At 40.1% G+C, this 26,620-nt stretch overlaps 2 protein-coding genes across 2 annotated transcripts in view; one reads left to right on the top strand and one right to left on the bottom strand.

The window, feature by feature from the left end:
* The window catches only part of LOC124790034 (integrin alpha-PS2-like), a 434,380-nt gene extending 428,660 nt beyond the window's left edge, over positions 1–5,720 (top strand). Inside the window, exons 19-20 of the mRNA XM_047257589.1 lie at positions 3,738–3,968; positions 5,377–5,720. Coding sequence (XP_047113545.1) covers positions 3,738–3,968; positions 5,377–5,451 — 306 coding nt within the window. The 3' untranslated portion in view covers positions 5,452–5,720. The remainder of the gene's footprint in view (positions 1–3,737; positions 3,969–5,376) is intronic.
* A 316-nt stretch (positions 5,721–6,036) lies between these two features.
* The window catches only part of LOC124790035 (WD repeat-containing protein 75), a 199,549-nt gene continuing 178,965 nt past the window's right edge, over positions 6,037–26,620 (bottom strand). Inside the window, 2 exon segments of the mRNA XM_047257591.1 lie at positions 6,037–7,016; positions 21,206–21,291. Of these exon segments, the coding sequence (XP_047113547.1) occupies positions 6,746–7,016; positions 21,206–21,291 (357 nt within the window). The 3' untranslated portion in view covers positions 6,037–6,745.

The following is a 26,620-nucleotide window of genomic DNA, read 5'->3' on the forward strand; positions in this document are numbered from 1 at the left end:
ATGCTGTTATAAAATTCCTTACTCCCCTTCTCCCCCACTCAAAAATTAAAGTACATCATGAATATTCTTGTCCTTCCCTCTCACACTCCAGGGCAGTACAGAAGGAAAGTACAAAAATTTTGCTAATCTCATATGATGAACATTGATCCCTTGGTTCAGTGTAAACTGTTTGATCCACTGAAGGACGTCACTATATCTTTCTGAGCTGGAAATAAACAATTCCAGGATCTTCTTTTTTGATGAACAGCCATCAAGTTTAGCTAACAGCAAGCCCCATTGGTCTTTGTGTTTTTTTGAGGCTCTGTCAAAATCGAAGAAGTTTAGTCCTGATATTCATAAACTTGCAGGATAAAAGGCACCATTAGCAACAAGATAAAAATATAAAATCAAAATCAACCTGTTGACGAGTCCCAAATGCAGGAGAACATCTGTTTTTCACCTAAGCCAAATTGCCTCTCACATCACACACACACACAAGTTATAACTAGATAACAGGCAACTGTAATAAATACTGCTGTAAATTTGGGGAGTGCAAAAACCATCTGCAAGTCTTAATGACTTAAACATCACTGCCTGGCAGAGTGTTGCTTATAAAGCCAGATTCATTTTCTCTTTCCTATTTCCCACTGAATTGAAAGCTGGGACATCCATTTCACAAAACACTAAAATCTAAGTAGAACAATAAACTAAAAGAGCAAAAAACTACATTACAGTTATCCAAATGTTTCAAACACAAGTTAGCAGTAATGCTGTGGCCCTTAGATCTCTTTGGCATGCAGTTACCCACTAATGCCAGTACAGTGATTACCAGAGAATGTATTAAAATAATAAATAAATAAATATAAATGCTAATTGCTCAGTTTTGTTACTTTGATCAATTAGCTTTTCCACTCTATAAATATGAAACTATTCTATCAAGCAATGTCAGTGAATTCAATAAAATTATTAGTAGTTGCTTTAATAAGGCAGCAGCCTGTAAAAAGAAAGGCCATCAGATAAGATCATAATACAGTCATGAACATTGCCTATGGAGAAAGTACCCTGCTTGTGAGAAATAAATATGGCACCCAACATCAAAGCTATCAGTACCTTAAGAATCATAATTATAAAGAATGAATCACTGCTTGCTAAAAGCTAATTACATGTCATTCCACTTTAGCCTCAACCATTTCCACAGGTACAGTCTTTCTGTTGGTACTTTGCTCCCCTTTACTTCCCCATAACAGATTGCTCTGTTATTTTTTAACTAATGTATATAACTATGTTTACCGGATGGGACTTAACCTCATATCAACACCAAGGTTTCTTTTGTAAATAAGGATCGTAGTACTGAGGATTCTGTTGTAAATAAGAATCATAGTTTACAATCAAACCATTAACTTCCTTGCAACATTTTAAGATATCAGCTTTTTAAATTCCACTACAAATGCTTCAACTAAATATGTGACATTTATTTCAGAATGCTTTTATTCAGAATTCAGCCTGATTTATGGCATAACACAATACAAAAATTGTTTACTACTTCTAACCTTGCAGCATATATTTCACAATAAATTTAAATAATGTACCTACAATTTTCAGTAAAGAGTTTCAGAATGAAATTTCAGCAGCAAATTTATCAATTTTTACAAAGTAGAGTAACAACTTACAGCACAGTTACACTATTTTGACCTGCTTAGATTCTCTTGCACTGGACTGGACTCTTCATATTTCCTGTGCCTTATATTTTAGATTTTTATTTACAAAGGAAAGTAACTAGAAGACACAACCATTACAAGTCTACCTAATGGCGGATGAGTGTGGGTTCCATAAAAATGTAGGAACACATGAAGCAATACTGGCATTATGACTTATCTTAAATGACAGACTGAAGGAATTCAAACCCTATTTATAACAGTAATTGCATTTAGCCAAAGGTAGCATATACACAACAGAACAATAATGTAACAATCATATGATTGCCAGACAAGTCTGACTGTTGTCAGCAGCACTGCTGCAATGGCTTTTGACATTTAGTTGGTGGTAGTTATTAATGCACGGTATACAGTGCTGATTGAAATTCGCCATCAGCTGTGTCAGGTGTATGGGCCAAAGGACGTGAACAAACTGATGGTGTGATGCTGGTTCCACAATTTTCCAACGTCATCGAAGTGTCCATTTTGAAGAGGGCCATGGACGACTATTCCTCATGAATGTCAGCCTTATGGAGTTGGTATGGCAGCACATTATGGAGAACCATCACTGTGTGATTATGGATTTCAGCAGCTATTTTCCATAGACAATGTGATCCTTGTTGCATGAAACTGTAACTAAGCATCTATAGTTTAAGAAAGTGTGTGCCAGGTGGGTGACAAAAACTCTGAGACCCAAACAGAAAATGAATTACTTAAGAGAAGCATTGATATATCTGCAGCAGTATCATGAGGACAGCAATGTGTGCCTTGGCCAGATCATCATGTGCGATGAGATATGGATTGCTCATTATACCCCAAAACTAAGCAGCAATCAATACATTGGCATCACAGTGATGGTGAAGATGAAGTTCAAACTGTGTCTGTGCAAAGAGTAATGTGTATGATGTTCTGGGACAGGAATAGCATTCTATTTGTTGACTTTCTGCTCAGGGCTGAAACAATGAACACTGACTGTTACTTTGAAACACAGTGAAAATTGTGGCAAGGCATTCAAGACGAGAGGTATGGAATGCTCAGTGCAGGTGATCTTTGTCTAAATTGTGCTTTCCCATGACACTGTTCACCCACAGAAAGCTCGGCATATAATGACTGCTCTGAAGGAGTGGTTTGAACATCCACTGTACAGTTCTGATCTTGCTCCCAGCAATTTCCATCTTTTCTTGCACGTCAAGAAATTCCTCTCCTCCAGACGCCATTTTGACACCGATGGAGAACTGCTGAAGACTCCAGCACAGGAATACAAACTGAGCCCACGATATTACAAGTGTCTCAGTTCTGATGGTTATTACATCAAAAAATTAACTCAAACATTTTTGCATATGTTGGAAACAAAAGTTTACATATAACTATGTGTTTCCTTCTTTATTTTTAAATAGGAAACTTGCAACCTTTATAAAATACAAGGAGCAAAAGACTGTCTGCAATTTGTACCAATACCAGACTTTGGTTATAGCAGTTGAAGGACATGAAAGGGACTAAAACAGGGTTGTAGCCTATTCTCCTGTTATTCAATGTGTACATAGAGCACGCAGAAGAGAAGGAAACGACGAAGAAATCTGGAAAAGGAATTAAAGCTACTACTACTTGTAGTAGTAGTAGTAGTAGTAGTAGTAGTAGTAGTAGTAGTAGTTTAAGAACAGACAGTTGTTTCATCTCTTTTTAGTAAAACATATCACTTCAGTATTAGGAATTTTTGTCACTGTTAATCCCCATTTTACAATATTTCTCTATTTATTACATCCTAGTTTTGGTATTTACATCATTCTACATATACATACAAGCAACTGTAAGTCCTGTGGTGGAGGGTACCATGTAATGCATGGGACTTTATGATTACTAGAAAGAAACTGTGCAATGCAGAATGTAGGGTGATGAAATCAATAGCTTGAAAAATGTAACAAAGTTTGGCCAGTTAATTTAAGACTCGTTATATCAAGGATAAAATGCAATATGATTTCAAGGCTATTGGGGTGAGCCAGACTGACAGGAAAGCTAATTTTTGTTATTCTTAAATAACATGTTGGTAATTTGTTTTGGTTATAGGTTGCCTCAAATAAGCCACTTCGGGTGTCATCACTCTTGGCAATGCAGGTGACACAACTGCCTTATATTGGAAAGCCTTATTACCCAGTGATCAGAAGTGAGGAAGTTTTCACAGATGCCATCTCAACAGACGTGCCTGTAAAGCCTGATATTGTCCCTTTATGGGTTGTTGTTCTCTCTGCATGTGCAGGAGTGCTGATACTTTTGTTATTAGTACTGCTGCTGTGGAAGGTAAGTAACAATAAAAGAAGTTGAAATGGGAAGAATTTTAAAACTTACATCATTAATTGTAAGAGCGCAGATTGTTACTCACCAAACGGAAGAGGCTCTGAGCAGCATCAGACACTTAGAAAAGCTGCTAGGCACGCGCGCGAGCGCGCGCGCGCGCGCGCGCCACACACACACACACACACACACACACACACACACACACACTTACTCTGTCCTGCTGTAAGTAGTGATCCAACTCCATAGCTAAGTTGTCACGGCACCTGACCACCATTCGGAGGATCTGATTTCCAGTACTGTCATGGATTTATCATTAGTGGGAGGATTGTAATGATGTACACTCAACCTCGTGATGCCACAAAGGAGATGCTAGAGTGAGAAGTGGCAGTTTCAAAGTCTGGGAAACTGGCGAAGGCCAGGAGAGCACTGTCTGACCTCATACCCCTCCATAGTGCCGGTGAATGATGTAATTGGCAACAGATACTGGCTACCAGTATTGAAAGGCCTATTAGGGCAAGTATGCGGAGCTTTGTTTTTATTATCCAAAAATTGCTGAAGGTGTCATCAAGATAGAGGTTGGCTTGAACGCTACAATTCTTTACTTATCGTGGCTCCACTGAAAGTGAAATGTCATTTCTTTCCAACAATCCATAAACTGCTTCACACAGCCTGTTAAACAGAAACCTACTGGCTGGCAGACAAAACTTCTAGTGTTTGGTGCTGTGTTAAATGTCAGAAAACATGCAAGGGCTGGGATTAAATTCTAAACTTTGGATTTGCTGTCTCACTCTGACCTACTTAAAATAAAATTACAACAAATACAGAGTATTAATCTTTTAGAGGTAACTCTATATTAGCAACACATAAACAAACAGTTGCTGGGTGCTGCACCCACTTATCCATTTTCTATTACAGTGCTGTCATATTAGGTTTGACATTTTATACAGGAATATATTCCTCTGATTGTCATTACACTACACAGAGAACATTGTTCTCAATGATAAACCTTGCCACAGCAAATGCTATATAAAAGTCTAAGATGTACTTTTAACGTGATACAATATTGTGATGTACACCTGCTGTCTGAACACTTATTTCTGTCCACTACAGTAAGTGTATTATTTATTTGTGAAGAAAAGAAAGAATTCACATTTTAAAAATTTTGCTTTGCAGCCTCTTTCTGCAGACAGTATTGTTCTTTCAGTCATGTGTCAAACATTAATCTTACCATATTTGTAAGGTTCACTTAATATGATTGTGTCAACAATTTCCTTTGACTTTTAAATGATTAGTTTTGATGAATAATTTGCCTATCCACTTAAATGTGTATACAATGAACATTTCATTTAATAGATTCTTCCAACAAAATTGTTATGATGTCGAAGTGTAAAGCATTTTCTCTCTCTTCCAGTGTGGGTTCTTCAAGAGGAACAGACCATCTGATGCAGCAGAAAAAGAGCCTTTAAATCGCAATGGCAGTTACTGAAGACTGTGAATGGAAGATTAATGGGAAACTGCTGTGTGCAAGTTCACTAAGACTGAATAATTAGCACATAGTTCAATGAATTACATGAACAATGGGAATATAGCTCTCTCTGTACTTTTAATCTGTATAATTTTGTGGACTGAATGTAAAATTTGTGGACTCTACATGAAAACTTAAATTTCACAACTGAATCTAATAACAATGTTAAGTGTGTGTGTGTGTGTGTGTGTGTGTGTGTGTGTGTGTGTGTGTGTGTGTGTGTGTGTGTGTGTGTGTGAAGAAAATGGGGGGGGGGGGGGGGAGATGCATGAGGAAGGTGGTGTGTCACAGATTTCCAATATGGATTATCATATTGAAATGTACTTGTGAAATGTACTTGATGGTTTCTTTGTCTCTAGTACAATGAAACTAAGTGTGGTGAGCAGCTACATTGTCGACATCTACAAAACACGATGTATGATTTTTGCTTGTGCCAAAATTTTTGCATATAATTATTTTTTACTATGTGTGTGTGTGTGTGTGTGTGTGTGTGTGTGTGTGTGTGTGTGTGTCAGTCACAAATAATTTTTTAATAATGTAAAAATGTATGTAAGAAATATTTTATTACAACCAATAAGTTTTGTACAGAGTGTATCACATTTTTCTCATGTGTTATTTATTATTTTAAAAGTAATAATTTTATTTATAATTTCTGACTTACATAATGTATATTGTAAGAACTTTTTTACATATTTGTACAGCTATAAAACTATACATTTGCTTTCACTGCCACTAAAAGGAAGTGCTGTCACATAATTTTCCATATGAAATTACTACCCCCTTTTATGTAGTCAAAAAGGTGTCTTGAAACTCATATAAATGGGTCAGTGTGTTGTTCTGAAAACAGATATTTCACATGACCTGCAGTAAGAAACAGTCAAATATAATGTAGGCATGTAGAGGTTTCAGAGAGTTTGACATCAACACACTGTCCTGTATAGCACTTTTCATAACTGCTGTAGTCATGGCATGAGCTTTGTACTTACAAAATGCAGTAGATAAATTAATCAGGTTACTGTATATAAACTATGTTCACTTTTCTATTATACATATATAAATATGTCATCTTCAAATCAACTTTGAAAGAAAAGTCTCTCAGTGCTATTTAGTTTTGGTCCCTCGCAAAAAGCATACTCAACAGGCACATACAAGTTTCCATGTTACTGTTATTTTTTTGTGATATTAAAATTCTCAAGTCAACAGAAACAATGAAAGTTTTTAATTTTTTACAGAAAATATTGAAAGATGTGTAAATTTACTCTGTTTTTGGGCTGGATTTCTCAGGTAAGAGTGCAAAAGACCAGTTAACATTTTCATGGAGAATACTTTCCAATTTTGCTTCTATATCAGCAAGAGCCACCTTTTGTGATTTGACTTTAGGTGTTTTTTGCTGAAGGTCCAATTTATTATCACTTTTTGTAGGAGGTACTGGTTTCACTACAGATGTTTCACTATCATCAGTCTCCATTCCTGAGTCCTCTGCTTCCATCTCATCATCATTTCTTTCCATGCTACCATCTTCTTTCCTGCAGGATAACAGTCTTTTTAATTTAAAGTTCAAATAATAGAAAATCCAGGATGAAATAATGACAATATTATGAAAAGGACAATTGCTGCTCACCACGTAGCTGAGATGCTGAGTCACAGAGAGGCACAACGAAAAAATTAGATTTAAAGTTTCATGAATTTAAGAAAAAAATTATTGTTGCTGTAATATTTGGATCTAAAATGTAGTCTTAACCTGTACTGGCATTTCACTTCAATGTCAAAATTTACCATACTGAATCTGTCTCTGTGTCTATCTTATGTACTTGGGAGGTCTTCACAGAGCAAATTTCAATTAGGAAAAACAATAATTATGGTGTCCAGGTGTCTATGGAGGTAACTGCAGATATTGGGTCTATGGAGTTGAGTGCAGTATTGAATGGGGTTTGAGTGTCTTCAGTTGAGAGACCATGGGAGCCAAGTCCAGCATGTGCTGAGACCTAATGGCAGAAATAAGTTTGTAGTCCAGTCTGTAAGCAATGATCTCTTGTGGCAGGTAGTGCTGTTGCTAGCTCTCAGCTGTGGAGATCAAACAGCTGATGGAGAAAAAAAGTAGCTTGTAGAGCTATAACAGCACAGGCATTGCCACAGAGATGTACACAAAATCCTGGGGCAAATAGATCAGAAAATTCAGAACACACATAATCTGACACCAGATGCACCACATCCACAATAGAAAAATCAAAAGCAGCAAAGGCATCCAGCCCAAACAAACTTTCAGTATTAGCCTCATTAACCACCAAGTATGTAACGGAATGGACAACAGACTTGTAAACTCTGCAGGTTGTGAATTGGCTGCAAACAGGAATCTGCTAATTGTATAGCTTACCAGTAGATGATCGACACATGCCAACAGTGAGGACCCAGGCCTGGTGCACATCTTTAAGTTCCGTAAGGTCACGATGGCCCCTGTGTCGACTGGTAGGATTAATGGCTGATTCATCACTTGCACTTCAATGAAAAATTTCTTCTGACCTGGAGACAGTGGGGAAACAGTATGCCTATTGATGTCCACTGATTCCTGCAATGGCTCCTGGAGGTGCAGAGCATAGCATACTGCTGTTATAGAGGCCAACCACTCGGGGCAGGCCATCCAAGTGTGATGTACAAAACAAAAGGGGTTAAAAGGAGGTAGCATTCACTGCTCCTGCTGCCAACAATGTGTTTGACCAATATGGCTTGTTTGTACTTCAGCTACTGCCCCTTCCTCCAGCATGCCAGGCTCCATGCACCGCAGCTGCATCATCAAACTTAAGAGCGTGTTGACCCACCGACTCCCGAGACTTAGCTGTGACAAACACATACTTACAACTGAGGCTGTGAAGCTTGGCTGCTCGAGCTTGATACAACAGCTGCGAGTATTTGCGACATTGGTGGAATTCCACACATGTAGTGACATGTGTATGCTTCTGCTAATAGGAGGACAGAAAAGTCACATATTGTCAAAAGAAACAGTGCCGGTTCTTGCAGAGGAGCTAACTGGCATAATAATTGATTAATATGAGAGGGTTTTCATGATAAGAAAAGAGCCCTACAGATCTCCTTGTTGACCATCCAGAAAATCACAAAATGTTGGCGAGGCTGCTTATCATAAGTGTCCCCACGTCAACAACCTGAGGCTAAACTTGGGTCAATGTGCCCAACAACTGTTCCAACATGGCTGTATGTGACTGCTGTTGTTGCAGAAAGGGCTGAAGTAAAGCTTACCAGGTGTACAAGTACGAAATGCAGATTTGAGACAGCAGATGTCACACCAATGCAGTTTGTGCTATAAAGATTTGACACTGTGCCATTTTGTTGTGTCATCAACAAGTGTCAGAAGCACATGAGTGATAAATTGGAAAAGTCTGTGCATAGTATTGTAGTGTTGTGTTAAATACGTGAAAATTTATACTGAACAAGGAGCACTCACGGACAGCATTAATTTTTTGTTTTCATTTGAAGAAAACTGCTGCTCAATCGTACTGATTACTTTGAGTACTTTGAGAAGCTTATGGTGAATATGCTCCATCGCAAGATACATGTGAACGATGGTTTCAAAAATGGTGATTTTGATGTTGCTGACAAAGAATGTGGAAAACTGCCAAAAAAAGTATGAACATGTGGAATTGGAAGCATTATTGAACAAAGATTATTCATAAACACAAAAATAGCCTGCCGAGTAATTGGTTGTTAGTCAATAAGCTGTTTCCAGTTGGCTACGAGAGATGGGGGAAAAGTGCAAACACATGGGAGAGTTTGCTCACTCGGTACAAAAGGAAGTCATTTTTGCATCATATAATTGTAGGGGATGAAAAGTGGATTTATTTCGTGAATCCCAAATGCAAAAAATCATGGGTAGACCAAGGTACACCATTCACATTGAATGTAAGACCAAACTGCTTTGGCAGAAAGATGATGCTCCGTGTTTGGTGGGACCAGAGGGGTATGGTCTATTATGAGCTGTTAAAATCCGGGGAAACGATTAATCCTAAACATTACCGAAAACAATTGACCAGTTTGAACTGTGGGTTGCTTTAGAAAGGCCACAATATCGAAGAGGAGCAACACAAAGTCATTTTTCTTCGAGACAATGCTCCTTCACATACATATGACATGTTGGAAGCACTCGGCTGGGACGTTCTACCCCATGTGGCTTACTCACCAGACACTGCTCCTTCCGATTACCATTTGTTTGCATCAAGGGGTCACACACTTTCTGAGCACCACTTTGGTTCATACAAAGATGTGAAAAAATGGCTCCATGAATGGTTCGCACCAATAGAGGAAAATTTTTACTGGTGTGGTATTCAAAAATTGCCAGGAAAATGTATAACAAATGATAGAGCATACTTTGAATAAAGCACTATTTATCATTCTTCTGAATTTAACATGGTTTTTATAGACAAAAAATCCATATTTCATACTTGTACATCTGGTATATGGAGAAGCCAAATAGCAGGAAATCGCAGAAACCGAAACACATGAAAATTCAACCCTTGTTGTTGTCACTTGTGCTCTAACTAGGAACGCAAGGAAACACATGGCAATAAAATAAATACAATTTATTGGGTCATGAAGTGCAAGCAACACAAACACAGTTAAAGTAGTTAACTCTCAAACACATTAACAACTGAGGGACCAGAGGTCCATGCTTGTCCTTATAAAGACACAATCAACATCAACATCAGATGTCACTGGTGTAGTGCTGTGCATGCATAGTGGAATAGGTGATGGCAGGCAGTAGCTTGGCTGCCACTGCAGCCACCTCAGGCAGTTACAGGTGTGCCATTTGAATGTTGGTGTGCACTATGTGTACCATAGTGGCCCCACTTATGTCCACTTGGGTGGCAAGTTTAGGTGTGAAGATATTCATTTATATCAATAATACAGGGAGTAACTGTTTGCTGCATCAATAATGCAGAAAGATACTTGTAGCAGCTGTTGCTGCATGCCAGTGTTACTTCTATTTTCTTGTGTGAACTTTTTCCAACCTGTGTCTTGACCTGACATGCTCTTGGTTTAATGCTAGAAACCCTCTCTGTAGCATGATCCTTGTAAATACTAACATCAAAAAAAGTTGCCATCACCCCAGTTCCCAGAACTCCTGAAGATAGACAAAGACTGTGGATACTCTATCACAGACACAATCCCTTTGACTGTTCAGAGATGTCACTAAACCAGCGCAAAGATGTAAACAACATGCATGAGCAACGTCTATTAGACGGAGGGGGTCCGACAGCCATTCAGTTCCAGTCATTCCACAAGAAGGATGTACATGGCTCATGTTGTCTGTAGTTCAACCATGACTAGACGGTCAATATCGCGGTTCGATCGCGTGTGCCAGGAAGGGCTCTCAACAAGGGAACTGTCCAGGTGATGCGGAGTGAACAAACGCGATGTTGTCTGGACATGGAGGAGATACAGACAGGCAGGAACTGCCGACGACACGCCTCAACAGGCTGCCCAAGGGCTACTACTGCAGTGGATGACCGCTACCTACGGATTATTGCTCAGAGGAACCCTGACAGCAATGCCACCATGTTGAATAATGCTTTTTGTGCAGTCACAGGACGCCATGTTACAACTCAAACCGTGTGCAATAGGCTGCATGATGCGCAACTTCACTCCCGACGTCCATGGCGAGGTATGTCTTTGCAACCACGACACCATGCAACACGGTCATGCTGAAAGCCTTAGACACACTGTTCAGAGTGTGCAGCGAGGTGGAGGTTCCCTGCTGTTTTGGGGTGGCATTAGGTAGAGGCCGATGTATGCCACGGGTTTTCATGGAAGGTGCCGTAATGGCTGTACAATATGTGAATGCCATCCTCCGACTGATAGTGCAACGATATCAGCAGGATATTGGCAAGGCATTTGTCTTCATGGACGACAATTCGCACCCCCGTTGTGCACATCTTGTGAATGACTTCCTTCAGGTTAACAACATTGCTCAACTAGAGTGGCCAGCATGTTCTCCAGACATGAACCCTATTGAACATGCCTGGGATAGATTGAAAAGGGCTGTTCATGGACGACATGACCCACCAACCACTCAGAGGGATCTACGCCAAGCCACTGTTGAGGAGTGGGACAATCTGGAATAACAGTGCCTTGATGAACTTGCGGATAGTATGCCACAATGAATACAGGCACGCATCAATGCTACTGGGTATTAGAGGTATCGGTGTGTACAGCAATCTGGACCACCATCTCTGAAGATCTCGCAGTCTGGTGGTACAACATGCAACGTGTGGTTTTCATTAGCAATAAAAATGGCGGAAATGATGTTGATGTTGATCTCCATTCGAATTTTCTGTACAGGTTCTGGAACTTTCGGAACAGAGGCAATGCAAAACTTTTTTTGTAAGAAAGTTGCTTGCTCTTAAGAATTTCATTAGTTATATGAAACTGTGTGATGAAAATGTATTAATAAAAATAAGAAGTCTAGCTCAACTACAGTGCTTCTGTTGTCAATCAACTAGTTAGTCCTCAGAATTCATATTATAGATACTACAAACGTTGTTGTGATGCCTCATGTAAGGAGGAGAAATGCGTGCCATCATGTTTCCGACTTTGATAAAGGTCAGATTGTAGCCTACTGCGATTGGGTTTATCATATCGCGACATTGCTGCTCGCGTTGGTTGAGATCCAATGACTGTTAGCAGAATATGGAATCGGTGGATTCAGGAGGGTAATACGGAATGCTGTGCTTGATCCCAATGGCCTCATATCACTAGCAGTCGAGATGACAGGCATCTTATCCACATGGCTGTAATGGATCGTGGGGGACATTTGTAAGACAACAACCATCTGCCCAAACAGTTCGACGATGTTTGCAGCAGCATGGACTATTAGCTTGGAGACCATGGCTGCAGTTACTCTTGACACTGCATCACAGACAGGAGCGCCTGCGATGGTGTACTCAACAAGGAACCTGGGTGCACAAATGGCAAAATGTCATTTTTTTTTTTTTTTTTTTCAGATGAATCCAGGTTCTGTTTACAGCATCATGAAGGTCGCATCCATGTTTGGCAACATCGTGGTGAATGCACATTGGAAGCATGTATTCGTGATCGCCATACTGGCATATCACCCGGTGTGATGGTATGGGGTGCCATTGGTTACACGTCTCTCCTCTTGTTCGCATTGGCACTTTGAACAGTGCACGTTACATTTCAGATGTGTTACAACCCGTGGCTCTACCCTTCATTCGACCCCTGCAAAACACTACATTTCAGCAGGATAATGCACAACTGCATGTTGCAGGTCCTGTACAGGTCTTTCTGGATACAGAAAATGTTTCGACTGCTGCCTGGCCAGCACATTCACCAGATCTCTCACCAATTTAAAATGTCTGATCAATGGTGGTCAAGCTACTGGCTCGTCACAATACGCCAGTCACTACTCTTGACGAACTGTGTTATTGTGTTGAAGCTGCATGGGCAGCTGTTTGACTCAATGCACCAGGCATATCAAGGCCGTTATTGCGGCCAGAGGTGGTTGTTATGGGTACTGATTTCTCAGGATCTATGCACCAAAATTGCGTGAAAATGTAATCACATGTCAGTTCTAGTATAATATATTTGTCCAATGAATACCCGTTTATCATCTGCATTTCTTCTTGGTGTAGCAATTTTAATGGGCAGTAGTGTAAGTAGATATTCTAATGCATTAACATGGAACATATTTACACTGGAAAAACAATTAGTTCCCCTTTTTGGCCACAAGGTGCAAATCTGATGTTGTGAATGCAAGAAAGATGTATGGAAATGCTTCCATATGTAATGTATTAGGAGGGGGATGTAGGGAGGAAAGGGCAAACAAATGAGAAAGGCATAATGTTGATTTTATTATTAACTGCCGCTTGCAATTTGCTCAGTATGAGCACTGGAGCATTGACGATGAGCTGCGTCCATAAAATGACATGATCAACAGTTGCTCACAGCAGTTCCACTGGAATCTGAGCAATGTGTTCTTGGATACTGACATTCAGATCAAGTATAGACCAAATATGTCCCTGGTAAAAGTGTCCTTTTAGATATCCCCAGATCCAAAAGTCACAAAGATTCAGATACGAAGACCTAGCAGGCCATGCATCTGCAAAACATCTGGAGATAACACATTCATGGAATGTTGCATCAAGCAGATCTTTCACTTGGCGAGCAAAATGAGGTGTTGCCTCATCCTGCATGAGAACATTGATTTCCACACAATTGTGCTTTTCCAAAGCAGGAATTACATGCCGTACAAGGAAGGTCTCAATAACATGGAGGTGTCATGGTACCATCTCACATGCCCTCTGAGTGTGTTCTCTTCAAAGGAGAATGGACCAAGAATTAAGGTGCTTGTGAATCCACCTCACACAGTCACCTACGCCAAGTGCAATCATGGCTCCTCATGCAAGCACATGGTTAGAAAGTGCCCCAAATTCAGCAGTTGTGTGTATTCGCTACACCCTGTAGTGTAAGATGTGCCTCATCACTCCATAGAATATAACCTGGCTGCATGTCACCAACTTCAATTTGCGCCAGGAACCAAAGAGCAAATTCAAAATGTTGCTGCAGATCATGATGTTTCAGTTGCTGCACCGTCTTGATGCTGTAATGGGTAAGAGTGTAAAACAGACTGCTAAACATTCTGTACTGTTGACCGTAGGACACTTCTTGTGACACCACATGAGCACTAGTGCTACCCGGGGCACATGCTGCATGGTCAGCTACAGCAATAGCAAGCTTGTCAGCAACTTCCATTGGGATAGGATGCCTTCCTCTTCCAGGTGCCACACTGAGCTCACCTAGGTTTTCAAAGTACAGCATCTTCTTTAAACCATTTACTAACATCAGGCCTCTCCTCAGACTTTTAAGTTGGTGGTAATCTCTCAATGCAGCACTGTAATTGCGCCATTCACATACAACAGTTTCACTAACAGCACACGGTCGTCTCTCTTCTCGACATTATGGCTAACATTATGCTTGCCAAACGACACTTTGGATGTCATATCATTGTACAAACAGTGTACAGTGCCACATTTGCACCTGGTGGTCACAACTGAAACTATTTTTTTTCAGCATAAATCAATTTCACATTAATGCAGCAGCAAATCCACCAGGTTTTGCTGCTATAAGATAATTACAACACACACTATACCTCCTTAAGTAGCTGCACTTTAATTATAACCACCTGGCACATACTCAGTGCATTTCACGCTTTGGTATAAGCAAACAATGTATAAGTAAAGTGGAAACCACATTACATATCAGATTAAACATAGTTGAGGAGAGACTCACCACTTTGCATTTCTTTCCTCAAAATGTGATAAAGTGCACTTAAACTACCTTGGACTATAGGCATCTCTTATTAAAATGTTACATACACCAAAAATGTTTCACAATGATATTTTCTCCATACTTTGAAGATATTAACAGGAATCAACAATTTGTACTGCAGCCACAATAATATTGAGTAAACCACACTGCCACCAAAGAATCTTATTTTACACAATAAACAATAAGCAAAGAACAAAATAAAATTTCTCTTACTTAATGTCAGTGCAGCCTAAGGTTAACTATTGATCCAACTTTCCTGGATTCAGAAACTCACTACTTTGATTTTAAAGAAAATTCATGAACATGGTAGCTGAAGGCTTATAGTGTAAGGTGCTCCCTCTCAATCTACCCAATGGCCTTCTGAAAAGAGGGTCGAAGAAGTGATAGAGAATGTTAATTGTGCCCTTGGGGTGGAAAATAGCACCTAAAGTTAGAATTAGTGGGGAATAGTGAAACGATTGTGGAAAGATGACAGGTTTCTGGTCAAATGATTATAAACAGCATTGGCTCCTTATGACTAAAATATGTAATATGATATGTAACTATGAGCAATGGAATGGTCCAATTAATACTTTTATGCATTGAACTGAAGCCAATATCAACCATCACTGTGAAAGTTCATTCGCAGTGAGGAAAATACATTAAAAACAAAGAACTAGAAAGGCTAACTAAGTATAGAAGGTAGATATGAAAATGACTAGAAGGGTATGAGAAAATATCAAATTTTGACTAACAAGGAGAGCTCCCAGATGTGGCATCAACTTTTTGAAACCACTTATACTGTGCTGTAGGCTAATCCCAGGTATCACACTCCGCAGCCATTCGTTCTGGTGGGCCTTCACTTGTGGTTTCAATTGTGTCGGGTGCTGTCTGTTTTCTTATCTTTACCAAAATTACTTTGATCATTATATTAATTTAATTAATTATTTTATGTATATTCTTTTCTTTTCTTTTCTAATCCTTTGCCACATTATTTTAACATTGCATTGAAATTTTTATTTGCTCTCAGTTTTTACTCCTTTTTTATTTGTAATTTTTGTCCATGTCATTTTAAATATTGTTATTTATCCATCCTGATATTTAAAGGTTTAAAAATACTGATCTTTCATTTAAAAAACAAAAGATGAAAGAATTTATTTATATCAGCTGTACAAAGGTGTCAAAAATATATTCTTTACTGTAAGATGTACATACAAACATTTAAAACAAATTCTTCTGAAATCATGGGCAAAATAATGCAGATGAAGATTTAAATTAAAGAAAGTTTAATAAATTAAATTTAATTCATGCATAATAAGTACCAAAATAACAATTGAAATAACATGGAAGAAAATATAAAATGCTGAAAAGGAAAAAAATATAATTGGAAACAAATAAATAAAAATATGTAAAACCACATGGACAAAAATTCCAAATGACGAAAGACTAAAAGGAAGTAAAAAATGAGTGCAAATAAAAAGCTGCTTCAACAAAGATAAGAAGGAAAAAAGGCACTTGACAGGACTGAAACCCTTGACCTTGTGGCACCAGCCAAATACAAGGTGTGATTCAGAAGTTTCAAGACTGGTTCTATTCTGAGTAGGGGAGCGCACGCAGACCAGTTCCGCCGGGTGGGGGAAGTAGTGGGGGGAGGGGGGGGGGGGTCTCAGGGAACGAACTGACGCTGCATCAGTTGCCTCCGGAACCCTGGAGAGTGCGCATCACTTGCAGTGTGAATGCGTGTCATTGACCTCAGTTGAAAAGTGGGAGAGGTGATAATGGAACAGCACTTGGAGTACCGTTATGAGATTAAGTTTTGCGTGTGACTGAACAAAACCGTCACTGAGACTCTCAGTATGATTCAAGAGGGCTTTAAGGAAGATGCCATGTCCCATGCGATGGTTTTCATGTGGCACAAACGTTTCAAAGATGGTCACGGGAATGTTGAAGACGACAACCACTCTGCAAGGCCATCATCAAGCCTATGTTTTGATCAAGTTCGATGTGACAACACTGCCACAGCCGCCCTACAGCCCCGACTTGGCTCCAAGAGACTTTTTCCTCTTCCCCCAAATCAAGACAGGCCTAAAAGGGAAGCAATTCGACTCCATCGACACCATCCAGCAGGCTTCGATGAGAGCCCTCGACAGCATGACGCCCGAGGCCTTCCAGAAGGGCTACGAACAGTGGAAGATGCGCTGGCAGCACTGTGTTGATGCTGAAGGATCATATTTTGAAGAGTTTTAGTCCGCTGTACTTAAATGTCCAATAAATTTCTAGTTCTAAGTTAAGTCTTGAAACTTTTGGATCACACCTTGTAACTTAACCACTAGAACAATCTACACTCTTGTAAAGCTGTTTTTAAATAGTAAATCCTACCTCTGGGGACCTCTTCTAGTCAGTCTCTGCTTTATGCAGATTTAAAAAACAAATACTGGGCTGTGAAGCAAACCCAGAAGACATAAGACTCAAATTGTAATCTAATGGTAATGCAAGAGGCTGAAATTCAAAACGGATAAAAAAATGATGAAGTGAAATGTCAGAAGTATATCATAGGATGAGTAGCACTGAAAATTTTCAAGGCAGTCAGCATTAGTAAAATCATCCAATGTAGTTCCGAAAATTATAAATGGAATGTAATAAAAAAGGAAAATTAAGACTGGGCAAGATACCATAGGTACAGAGACACAAGATGCTTAAAGCTACTGACACAACTAAGTAAATACTCCAGATTTCTTATGAAAGAGAGTATAAGAACACACTGAATGAGTTAGGAAGATCACAACACAGACTCTTTAAGAATAAAATTAACTGGAAGTCAAACATGTTGAGTCAGAATGTGTGTGAGAGACATGTGAGCAAATGGTGAGAAAGGTTATTGTATGAAAAATTAAGATTCTGAGAAAGAAGGTGAAAATCGACGTTACATACAGAAAAATTGGGTGGGAGGGGGAGGGTGGGGGGCACATTAGTGGCAAGAGAACAAGAAGGACAATACACTAGGTAACAAGGGTTCCAAAGCATGGAAAAAGAGGAGAAACTGGATGTGAGAGAAATGGGTGACCCAGTAATGTAGCAAGGTTTTTATTTTTCTGAAATAATGCCCTGAAATGATGACCAGCCAATATAATATTCTCTGTAAACCATCTCCAACAGTTTTTCATCCATTCCCCTGATACTGGAGATGTCCTGGTCAGAACCAGAGCTCTTTATATACCATTTCCACACCTGATTTCTCTTATCCCCGTGACTGCACTTTGTTCTAAACACTCCTACCACTAACTATAGCACCTCATTTACTAATGAAAACCTGTCATCAAAGGGAGAGCAACTTGTTAAATAATTTACCCTTATATCAAGGCCCAAGTGACGCCAGCTGTAAGCGAAGAGGGGCACTACAGGTGCCACAACAGTAAAATTTCTGCACAGAGCTTATCACAAATAGTATTGGAAACTAACAGTGGTGAAAGTATAAAAGGGAAAATAGAGACCGGGGGGGGGGGGGGGGGGGGGGGCATAAGTCTTTTTGTAGAAAAATATTTTCAAACCAGCCCTAAGTATATAGTGTCAACAAACAGTCATAACGATGATGCTTTGCTGCTGCTACATACGACATGTGGAGTCAGCCTTCTGAGATCAGTGACTCATGAGGTTTGGTGGTCTCGGTATTTGAAACCCACCTGGCGCTCATTTGCAGAAATTTTTTCAGTAAACCTCTTTTTCCCTGTTTTAGAATTTTTTTACTCAGCTTTCCTACACATTTAATTTTATTATTTTTTTCTCCTCTCTGCCTACCATCCTCCCGTTGCCATTTTGTTTGTGACTTATTTCTACTGGTTTATAACCTCTCTACCACAAAAACCTCTCCTGTTGGCCTGAGACTCCACGTGTCCTCGCAAGCGCCCTTCAGTCCTACAAGTTGCTAAAAGCTACCAGTTATCATGTTTCTTATGATTCCATCTGCTGCTACTTAGCGAGTAAATTATTTCTCACCATGTATTATAAATTAAAGAACCCCCCCCCCCCCCAAATCATCTTTTTCTATCTGTATGTTATGGCTATCTCAGGAACTATTGTAGGGATTTTGATACGGTTTTCATTAACTGATAGACTAATTCATGAAGAAATTGTGTGTCTATAACTTACTACTGTTATCCCAGGCCACTCATACACATTTTGTGCTATCAATGCGCAAAGTTCGGGCAGGTCACTAGTTATAAATGTTTTCAGTCCATCGGTGAATTATGCTAGTTTGTCATGAGTAATAAACATGTTCATGTTGAAAAGAACATGATTAAACCAAGTAAATAAATATATTTACTGGGCAACATATAAAGAATTTGTGATGGGTTATTTCCTGATGAGTTTGATATGAGAAGCTCACAACAGTTAACAAGAGCAAAAGACAAGGTCCCGGAAGGAAAGAAAGAACTATTAAAACATCACAAAACTTTGCATTTCATGATCTGGAAGTTCAAGAGCAAAGGGAAAAATAGTTACAGAAAAGTATTTCAATAAATGGCAAAGAAAACAAATGTTCTCTCTCTCTCTCTCTCTCTCTCTCTCTCTCTCTCTCTCTCTCTCACACACACACACACACACACACACACACACACACACACACACACACCCGAGGGAGGACTCGAACCTCCACCAGGACCAGCCGCACAGGTAAAGAAAACTACACTGAAAAGGAGAAGTCCCCAGGCATGGGATCAACTTTTGAAATAGCCTATACACTGATGAAGGTTACGGTCCCAGGTATCTCTTTTTTGTGGCCATTTACTCTGGTGAGCCCTCATTTGCGAGTAATCAGAGGAAAAAAAAAAAAAAAAAAATCATAATTTTGCGTGATATTCTACAGCCTTAAAACTGAGAGCTTTGTATTTAGTGGTGCAGAAGGTCTGATCCCATCAGATGCTAATGCTTCACTTTTTTTAACAGTTATAAAAATGATTTTGATCATTATTTTTATTCAATTAATTGGTTTAAAATTTTTAAAATTTCTAGTCCTTTGACATGTCATTATAATCATCATACTAACTTCTTCATTTGCTCTTATTTTTTTCTTCTAATCATTCTGTCTTCATTTGGAATCTTTTTCCATGCGAATGTAATTATTTTTATTTATCATTCCCAATATTTAAATGTTTGGAAATGTCAATCTATTGGTAAGAAAACAATAGATGACGTAATCTAGTTATGTTTGCTGTGCAATGGTGTAATTTTTTTCTTTTAAGAAGCACCATTATTTTGTATGGTAGACACCAAACAAATATTTAAAACACAAATTCGTGTTGTACTATGGACAAAATAATGCAGATGAAGATTCAAACAGATAATAGGATTAAAAACATATGCTTCAAACAAGGGAAAAAATAATGACTGCAATAACACTGACAAAAATATTAGGTGATCAAAGAGAAGAAATTTAATCAAAATTAATACAACAACAATAAATATCACATGCACCGATATTGAAACCGCAAAAAAAGAAAACAAGCTAGTAATAAAAAAATAAGAGTAAATGTGATAGTTAATACGATGGTTAAAATGACATGACAAAGAGTTAGAAATTTTAAAAAATTACATTTCAACTCATTAATGAACAAAAAATGATCAAAGCCATTTTGATAACTATTTAAAAATAACAAAATCTGACGTGCCTGACAATAACAGAACCCTCGACCTTCTGCATGTCAGCCTTGTATGATAACCACTGTGCTACTACACCACTAAATCTAAAGCTGCCAGTTTTAAGTGTCTAGGACATCACACAAAATTACGAAATATTCTTGCATGGTTTACCTTCAAACAAGAGCCCACCAGGATGAATTGTCACAGTGTGTGTGATCCCTAGGATCCTAGCCTACATCACCGTATAGACGGTTTCAGAAAGTCGATCCCACCCCTGGGGACCTCACCTTGTGAAGTAAAATGGTAATGGCAAGCTTTATTGCTAAACTAAGAATAGATTTGGCCTGGTTAAATGCTAATAATCTTAAATAATGAAGAAGTAATTCATAATAAAAAAATCAGGAAAAGATTAAAAAAACTGAACTATTTGCAGTAGAAGACAGAAACTAACAGATACAAAGTGAGTGAGGCTACAAAGACATGGGTGAAGGAAGCTGCAGAGGGAAGACAGAAGGGAGGGGAGGGGGCAAACCGTCTTCAGGGTTACATGATATTGATGATAGGGCTGCACTGACTGGACTATGCACACACTTACTGCCTTCCAGTGCCAGAGACACACTGATGAGGCACAAATGTGGAAAATGTTTAAGGATGTATCAATGAATCTTGCTATATAAATGTTCATAATATAATTAAAATTGATTGCAAGACACTATATGATAAAAATAATAACACTGATACGAACCTAGACTTTGTTACTATTAAAGCACGTAAGAATGGAGCACACAGCAGAGAGATTGGTGGCATGGTGTGAGCAGGTGGCTTCAGCAACTGGAACACAATAGACATTATCTGTAAACATAACTAGTTTCATAAGAAGAAAAGTTTACAAATACAACTACTTGCACTATAATATGCCATTTGTATTGAATTATAAATAATAGAAGGTTTAAGCCACAACATTTGTTGCAAAACTATAAAATTAAGTCTCTGAAAATTTTCACAGATCTTCTCAAAATTTTTTTAGTGCTCTCTGAACTTCCATGCTATTATTGCTATGCGTCTACTGCAGTGTGCTCTGTGCAGATAAGCAAATTTATAAGTGCAAAACAGATTTTTGCATTATGAGCACACCTCTTACTATTTAGCAGATGACAATGGTACAACCCTGCCACAAAATCTGTGGCAGGTTAATATTCAAAGCTAAGAAATTACAGGAGATCCATCAAAACACAATAATGTTCAATGTCACTGCATCGTCATCAGGCTCCTTTTTTGGCACAAACTGGACCTGTAACCAACTTTCCATACTGCCAAACAACTACTTGTTTTATGCGTGCAGCAGGCACTTCATACATGAGCAGGCCTGCAGTCACCGAGTTTGATTTTCATCTCCCATTATGTCAGTATGGACAGTTGGTTATACATCCAATTTTTGCCAATAGAGGGGCTTCATGACTGTGCAGTGTGTCACTAAAACCAATCACATCTGAATAAAGAGACTCAATCACATTACTCCTCATGTACTGACCAGCAATCATCCAGCTCTCCATCTGAAATGGAAGATAAAACAATGGAAAATCCCAGATGGAATGTAACAGTATTATGAAACAGATAGTTGCCACTCCCCATACAGCAGAGATGCTGAGTCACAGATGGGCACAACAAAAAGATTGTCGAAAAGTGAGCTTTTGGCCAACAAGGTCTTTGTCGAAAACAGACAACATATACATACATACTCACATAAAAGAACTCACATACACATGACAAAAGTCTCTGGCATCTGAAGCCAGACTGTGAGCAGCAGCACATGATGGGAGAGGCAACCGGGTGGTGGAGGTAAGGAGAGAGCGGGCGGGGTAGGGGTGGGGATGGTAAAGTGCTGCTAGTGGGAGCATGCAGGAATGAGGTAGAGAGTGGGTAGGACAGCTAGGTGCAGTTGGGAGGTAGACGGAGAGCGGGGGTTGGGGCGGAAAAGGAAAGAAGTAAAAAGACTGGGTGCGTTGGTGGAGTACAGGGTTGGGCAGTGCTGGAATGGGGACAGAGAAGGGGATAGATGGGTAAGGTCAATGATTAACAATGGTTGAGGCCAGGAGGGTTAAGGGAACATAGGATATATTGCTGGGAGGATTCCCACTGCACAGTTCTGAAAAGCTGGTGCTGGTGGGAAGGATACAGGTGGCACAAGCTGTGAAAGAGTCACTGAAATGAAGAATGTAGTGTTGGGTGGTGTGCTCAGCAACAGGGTGGTCTATCTGTTTCTTGGCCACAGTTTGTCAATGGCAAATCACGCAGAAAGACAGTGTGTTTGTTGTCATACCAATGTAAAATGCAGCACAATGGTTGCTGCTTAGCTTGTAGATCACATGACTGGTTTCACAGGTAGCCCCACCTTTGATGGGACAGGCCAGATTGGAGCAGGTCATGGTGAGAGGATGTATGGGACAGGTCTTCTACCTAGGTCTATCACAGGGATATGAGCCACGAAGCAAAGGGGTTGGACATTGTGTAGGTTCAGTGGGCAGCAGAATACCACAGTGGGAGAGGGGGAAGGATAGTGAGTAGGACACTTCTCATTTCAGTGCAAGATGAGAGGTAGTCAAGAATGTAATTCAGTTGCTCCAGTCCTGGGTAGTATGAGGGGAATGCTGCTCTGTGGCCAGACAGTGGGACTTTGGGATGTGGTGAGTGACTGAGAAGATAGGGCATAGGAAATCTGCTTTTGTACACGGGTGGGAGGTAATTATGGTCCACGAAGGCCTCAGCAAAACCCTCAGTATATTTTTAGAGGGACTGCTCATCACTATAGATGCGGTGGCTATGTGTGGCCAGGCTGTGCTGTATGGAAGGGACTTCCTGGTATGGTGGTTGGGAGGTCTGATATGGACAGAAGTACTGATGTAGCCATCTTTGAGGTGGAGGTCAACATCGAAGAAGGTGGCTTGTTGGGCTGAATAGGACCAGGTGAAGCCAAGGGAGGAGGAGGTGTTAAGGATTGGAGGGATGTGGATACGGTGTCCTCATCCTCAATCCAGATCACGAAGATGTCATTAATGACCCTAAACCAAGTGAGGGGTTTGGGATTCTGGGTGTTTAGGAAGGATTCCTCTAGATGGCCCATGAATAGATCGGCATAGGATGGTGCCCTTAGCCATACCCTGGATTTGTTTGTAGGAAAAGGAGAAGCAATTGTGGGTGAGGGTATAGTTGGTCATGGCAATTAGGAAGGAGGATGTTGGTTTGGAATCCATCAGGTGTTGGAAAAGGTAGTGTTCAATAGTGGTAAAGGAGATTGCATCAATAGTGGCATGCAAGGCACCATATGGTAGAGCAACAGGAACTATGGAGAGTCAGTGGAGGAAATGGTTGGTATCTTTTATATGGGAGGATAGGTTGCGGGTAATAGGCTGAAGGTGTTGGCCTTCGACAGCACAGATTCTCTCATTGGGGGCACATTAACTGACAACAATGGGGCATCCTGGATGGTTGGGTTTATGGACTTTAGGAAGTGCAAGGAATGGTAGGGGTGACGAGAGAGATTGACTCTGGGGGGAGTGAAGTAACTGTAGCAGGGTTTATATGTGGATGAATCTGACAGCTGGCACAGACCTTCTGTCAGGTAATCCTTGCAGTTCAAAACACCTGTGGTGGAGCCTTTTTCAGCAGGTAGGATTATAAGATCAGGATCAGGTTTTAGGTGGTGGATCACAGTTCTTTCTGCAGATGTAAGGTTAGTTTGGATATTGAGGGACTTGGGGAAAATGGTGAGGCAAGGTTCAAGGTTAATAAATACTGGAAAGTTAACAGGAGCTGATTTGGGGGCAGGTGGGTGTGGATCACAGTTGGATGGAGGAGTGAACTGAGTCAGGCAGGGTTAAACATTGGTCTTTGGTTGAGCCTGATTAGTAGGGTTGGTGGCGAAGAAGTGTCTCAGTGTAGGGACTGGGAGAAGGAGAGAAGGTCTTTAACTGGGTCTGCACAATTGAATTTGGGAGTGGGGCAAATGGTGAGGTCTTTGGAAAGGACTGATACTTTTGTGGGGCTAAGGCTTTTGGAGGAAGGTGTCATGACAATATTTAGGGTCTGTTTAGGTTCTAGACTCTGTGTGGTGGCGGGAGGGAGTTTCGGAGGGTGGGGTAAATGTAGCAGATCTGTGAGGCAGGGCTTGCTGGTTACGAGAGGACATGGGTAGGGCGGACGGGGTTTGAAGGTTTTTGTAGAGGTGGTGGATAATGGTAGTCCAAGTAGGGAGTGGGAAGTGAGCAGGGTGGAGAGTTTTTTGAGGTGGTGTTGCTTTAGCTCTTGGAGGGGAAGAGTTGCAATGTGTGTTATGGGATCCTGGAATCTGGGACTGCATAGCAGGAGTTGCGTTTGTGTGTGTGTGTGTGTGATATCTATTTTTGACAAAGGCCTTTTTGAGTGAAAGCTCATTTTCTGACAGTATTTTTTTTGTGCCTACCTGCGACTCAGCATCTCCGCTACATGGTGAGTAGCAACTATCCTTTTCATAATACTGAAATAGAAGACAGATATATGAAAGTTTGCTGTATATTGTTAAGGGTCAGGTCTCTCCTCCTCCTCTTCTTCTTCTTCTTCTTCTTTATTAAAATATTTCAGGGTCAACTGTACAAATGTCACATCCATAACCACGGAATGACCTTGCAGAAGATAGAAATGCCATACAGGTTGCTGCACATTCTTAAGTTTATCTCAGAAAAACATTTATTCTACATGATCAGATGGAAAAAAATCATGTGATATGTCCTAATATAGTGAGGGACCTCCTTTTGCCTGGTGTTGCGCAGCAACTACATGTGGCATGGACTCAACAAGTCATTGGAAGTCCACTGCAGAAATCTTGAGCAATGCTGCCTCTATAGCCATCCATAATTTCGAACATGGTGCCGGTGCTAGATTTTGTGCATGAATAACCTCTCAATTATGTCTCATAAATGTTTGATGGGATTCATGTCAGGCAATCTGGGTGGCCAAATTATTTGCTCAAATTGTCCAGAACGTTCTTCAAACCAGTTGTGAACAATGCCCAACATGGCGCAAAGTCATCCATAAAAATTCCATCATTGTTTGAGAACATGAAATTCATGAATGGCTGCAAATGGTCTCCAAGTCGCCAAACCTAAGCATTTCATGTCAATGATCAGTTCAGCTGAACCACAGGACCCAGTGCAATCCATGCAAATACAGCCCACACCATTATGGAGCCACCACCAGCTTGCACAGTGCCTTGTTGACAACTTGGGTGCATGGCTTCATAGTGGCTGTGCCAAACTTTAACCCTGCGATCAGCTCTCACCACCTGAAATAGGGACTCATCTGACCAGCCACTGTCTTCCAGTCATGTAGGGTCCCACCGGGAGAGGTGCTGCAGGCGATTTCATGATGTTAGCAAAGGCACTCACATTAGTTGTCTGCTCCCATAGCCCATTAACGGCAAATTTTTCTGCACTGTCCCAATGGATACATTCGTTGTATGTCGCACCTTGATTTCTGTAGTTATTATGTGCAGGCTTTCTTGTCTGTTTGTACTGACAACTCTACACTATCATCGCTGCTCTCGGTCATCAAGTGAAGATCGCCAGCCAATGCGTTGTCTGTGGTGAGAGGTAATGCCTGCAGGTTGGTATTCTTACCACACTCTTGACACTGTGGATCTTGGAATACTGAATTCCCTAATGATTTTCGAAATGGAGTATTTCATGCATCTATATCCAACTACCATTCCATAGCCAAAGTCTGTTACTTCCCATTGTGCAGCCATAACGACATCGGAAATTTTTTCACATTAATCACCTGAGTACAAATGACAGCTCCATCAATGTCCTGCTCTTTTTTAACTTGTGTACGTGATACTACTGCCACTTGCATATGTGCATATCACTACCCCAATGGCTTTTCTCACCTCAGCTCACACGTATATAAGTACTAAATTTGATTAAAATGAGAATCTGCTGTAGACAAGATTTATCAATAAACTTAGAAGAGAATGGTCCTATTCGTTGAAAAAAACCTTCAGTGAAAGCCATTATTAAGGTGGAAGATAGCACAAGCTGTCATACACAGGAAAGAGTGACAGAGTCCTAAATCTGCAGACCTCAGTAAGTACTATGATGAAGACCCACATATTTTTCTTGCACACTGT

The sequence above is a fragment of the Schistocerca piceifrons genome, chromosome 3 (genome assembly GCF_021461385.2).
Source record: "Schistocerca piceifrons isolate TAMUIC-IGC-003096 chromosome 3, iqSchPice1.1, whole genome shotgun sequence".
NCBI lineage: Eukaryota > Metazoa > Arthropoda > Insecta > Orthoptera > Acrididae > Schistocerca > Schistocerca piceifrons.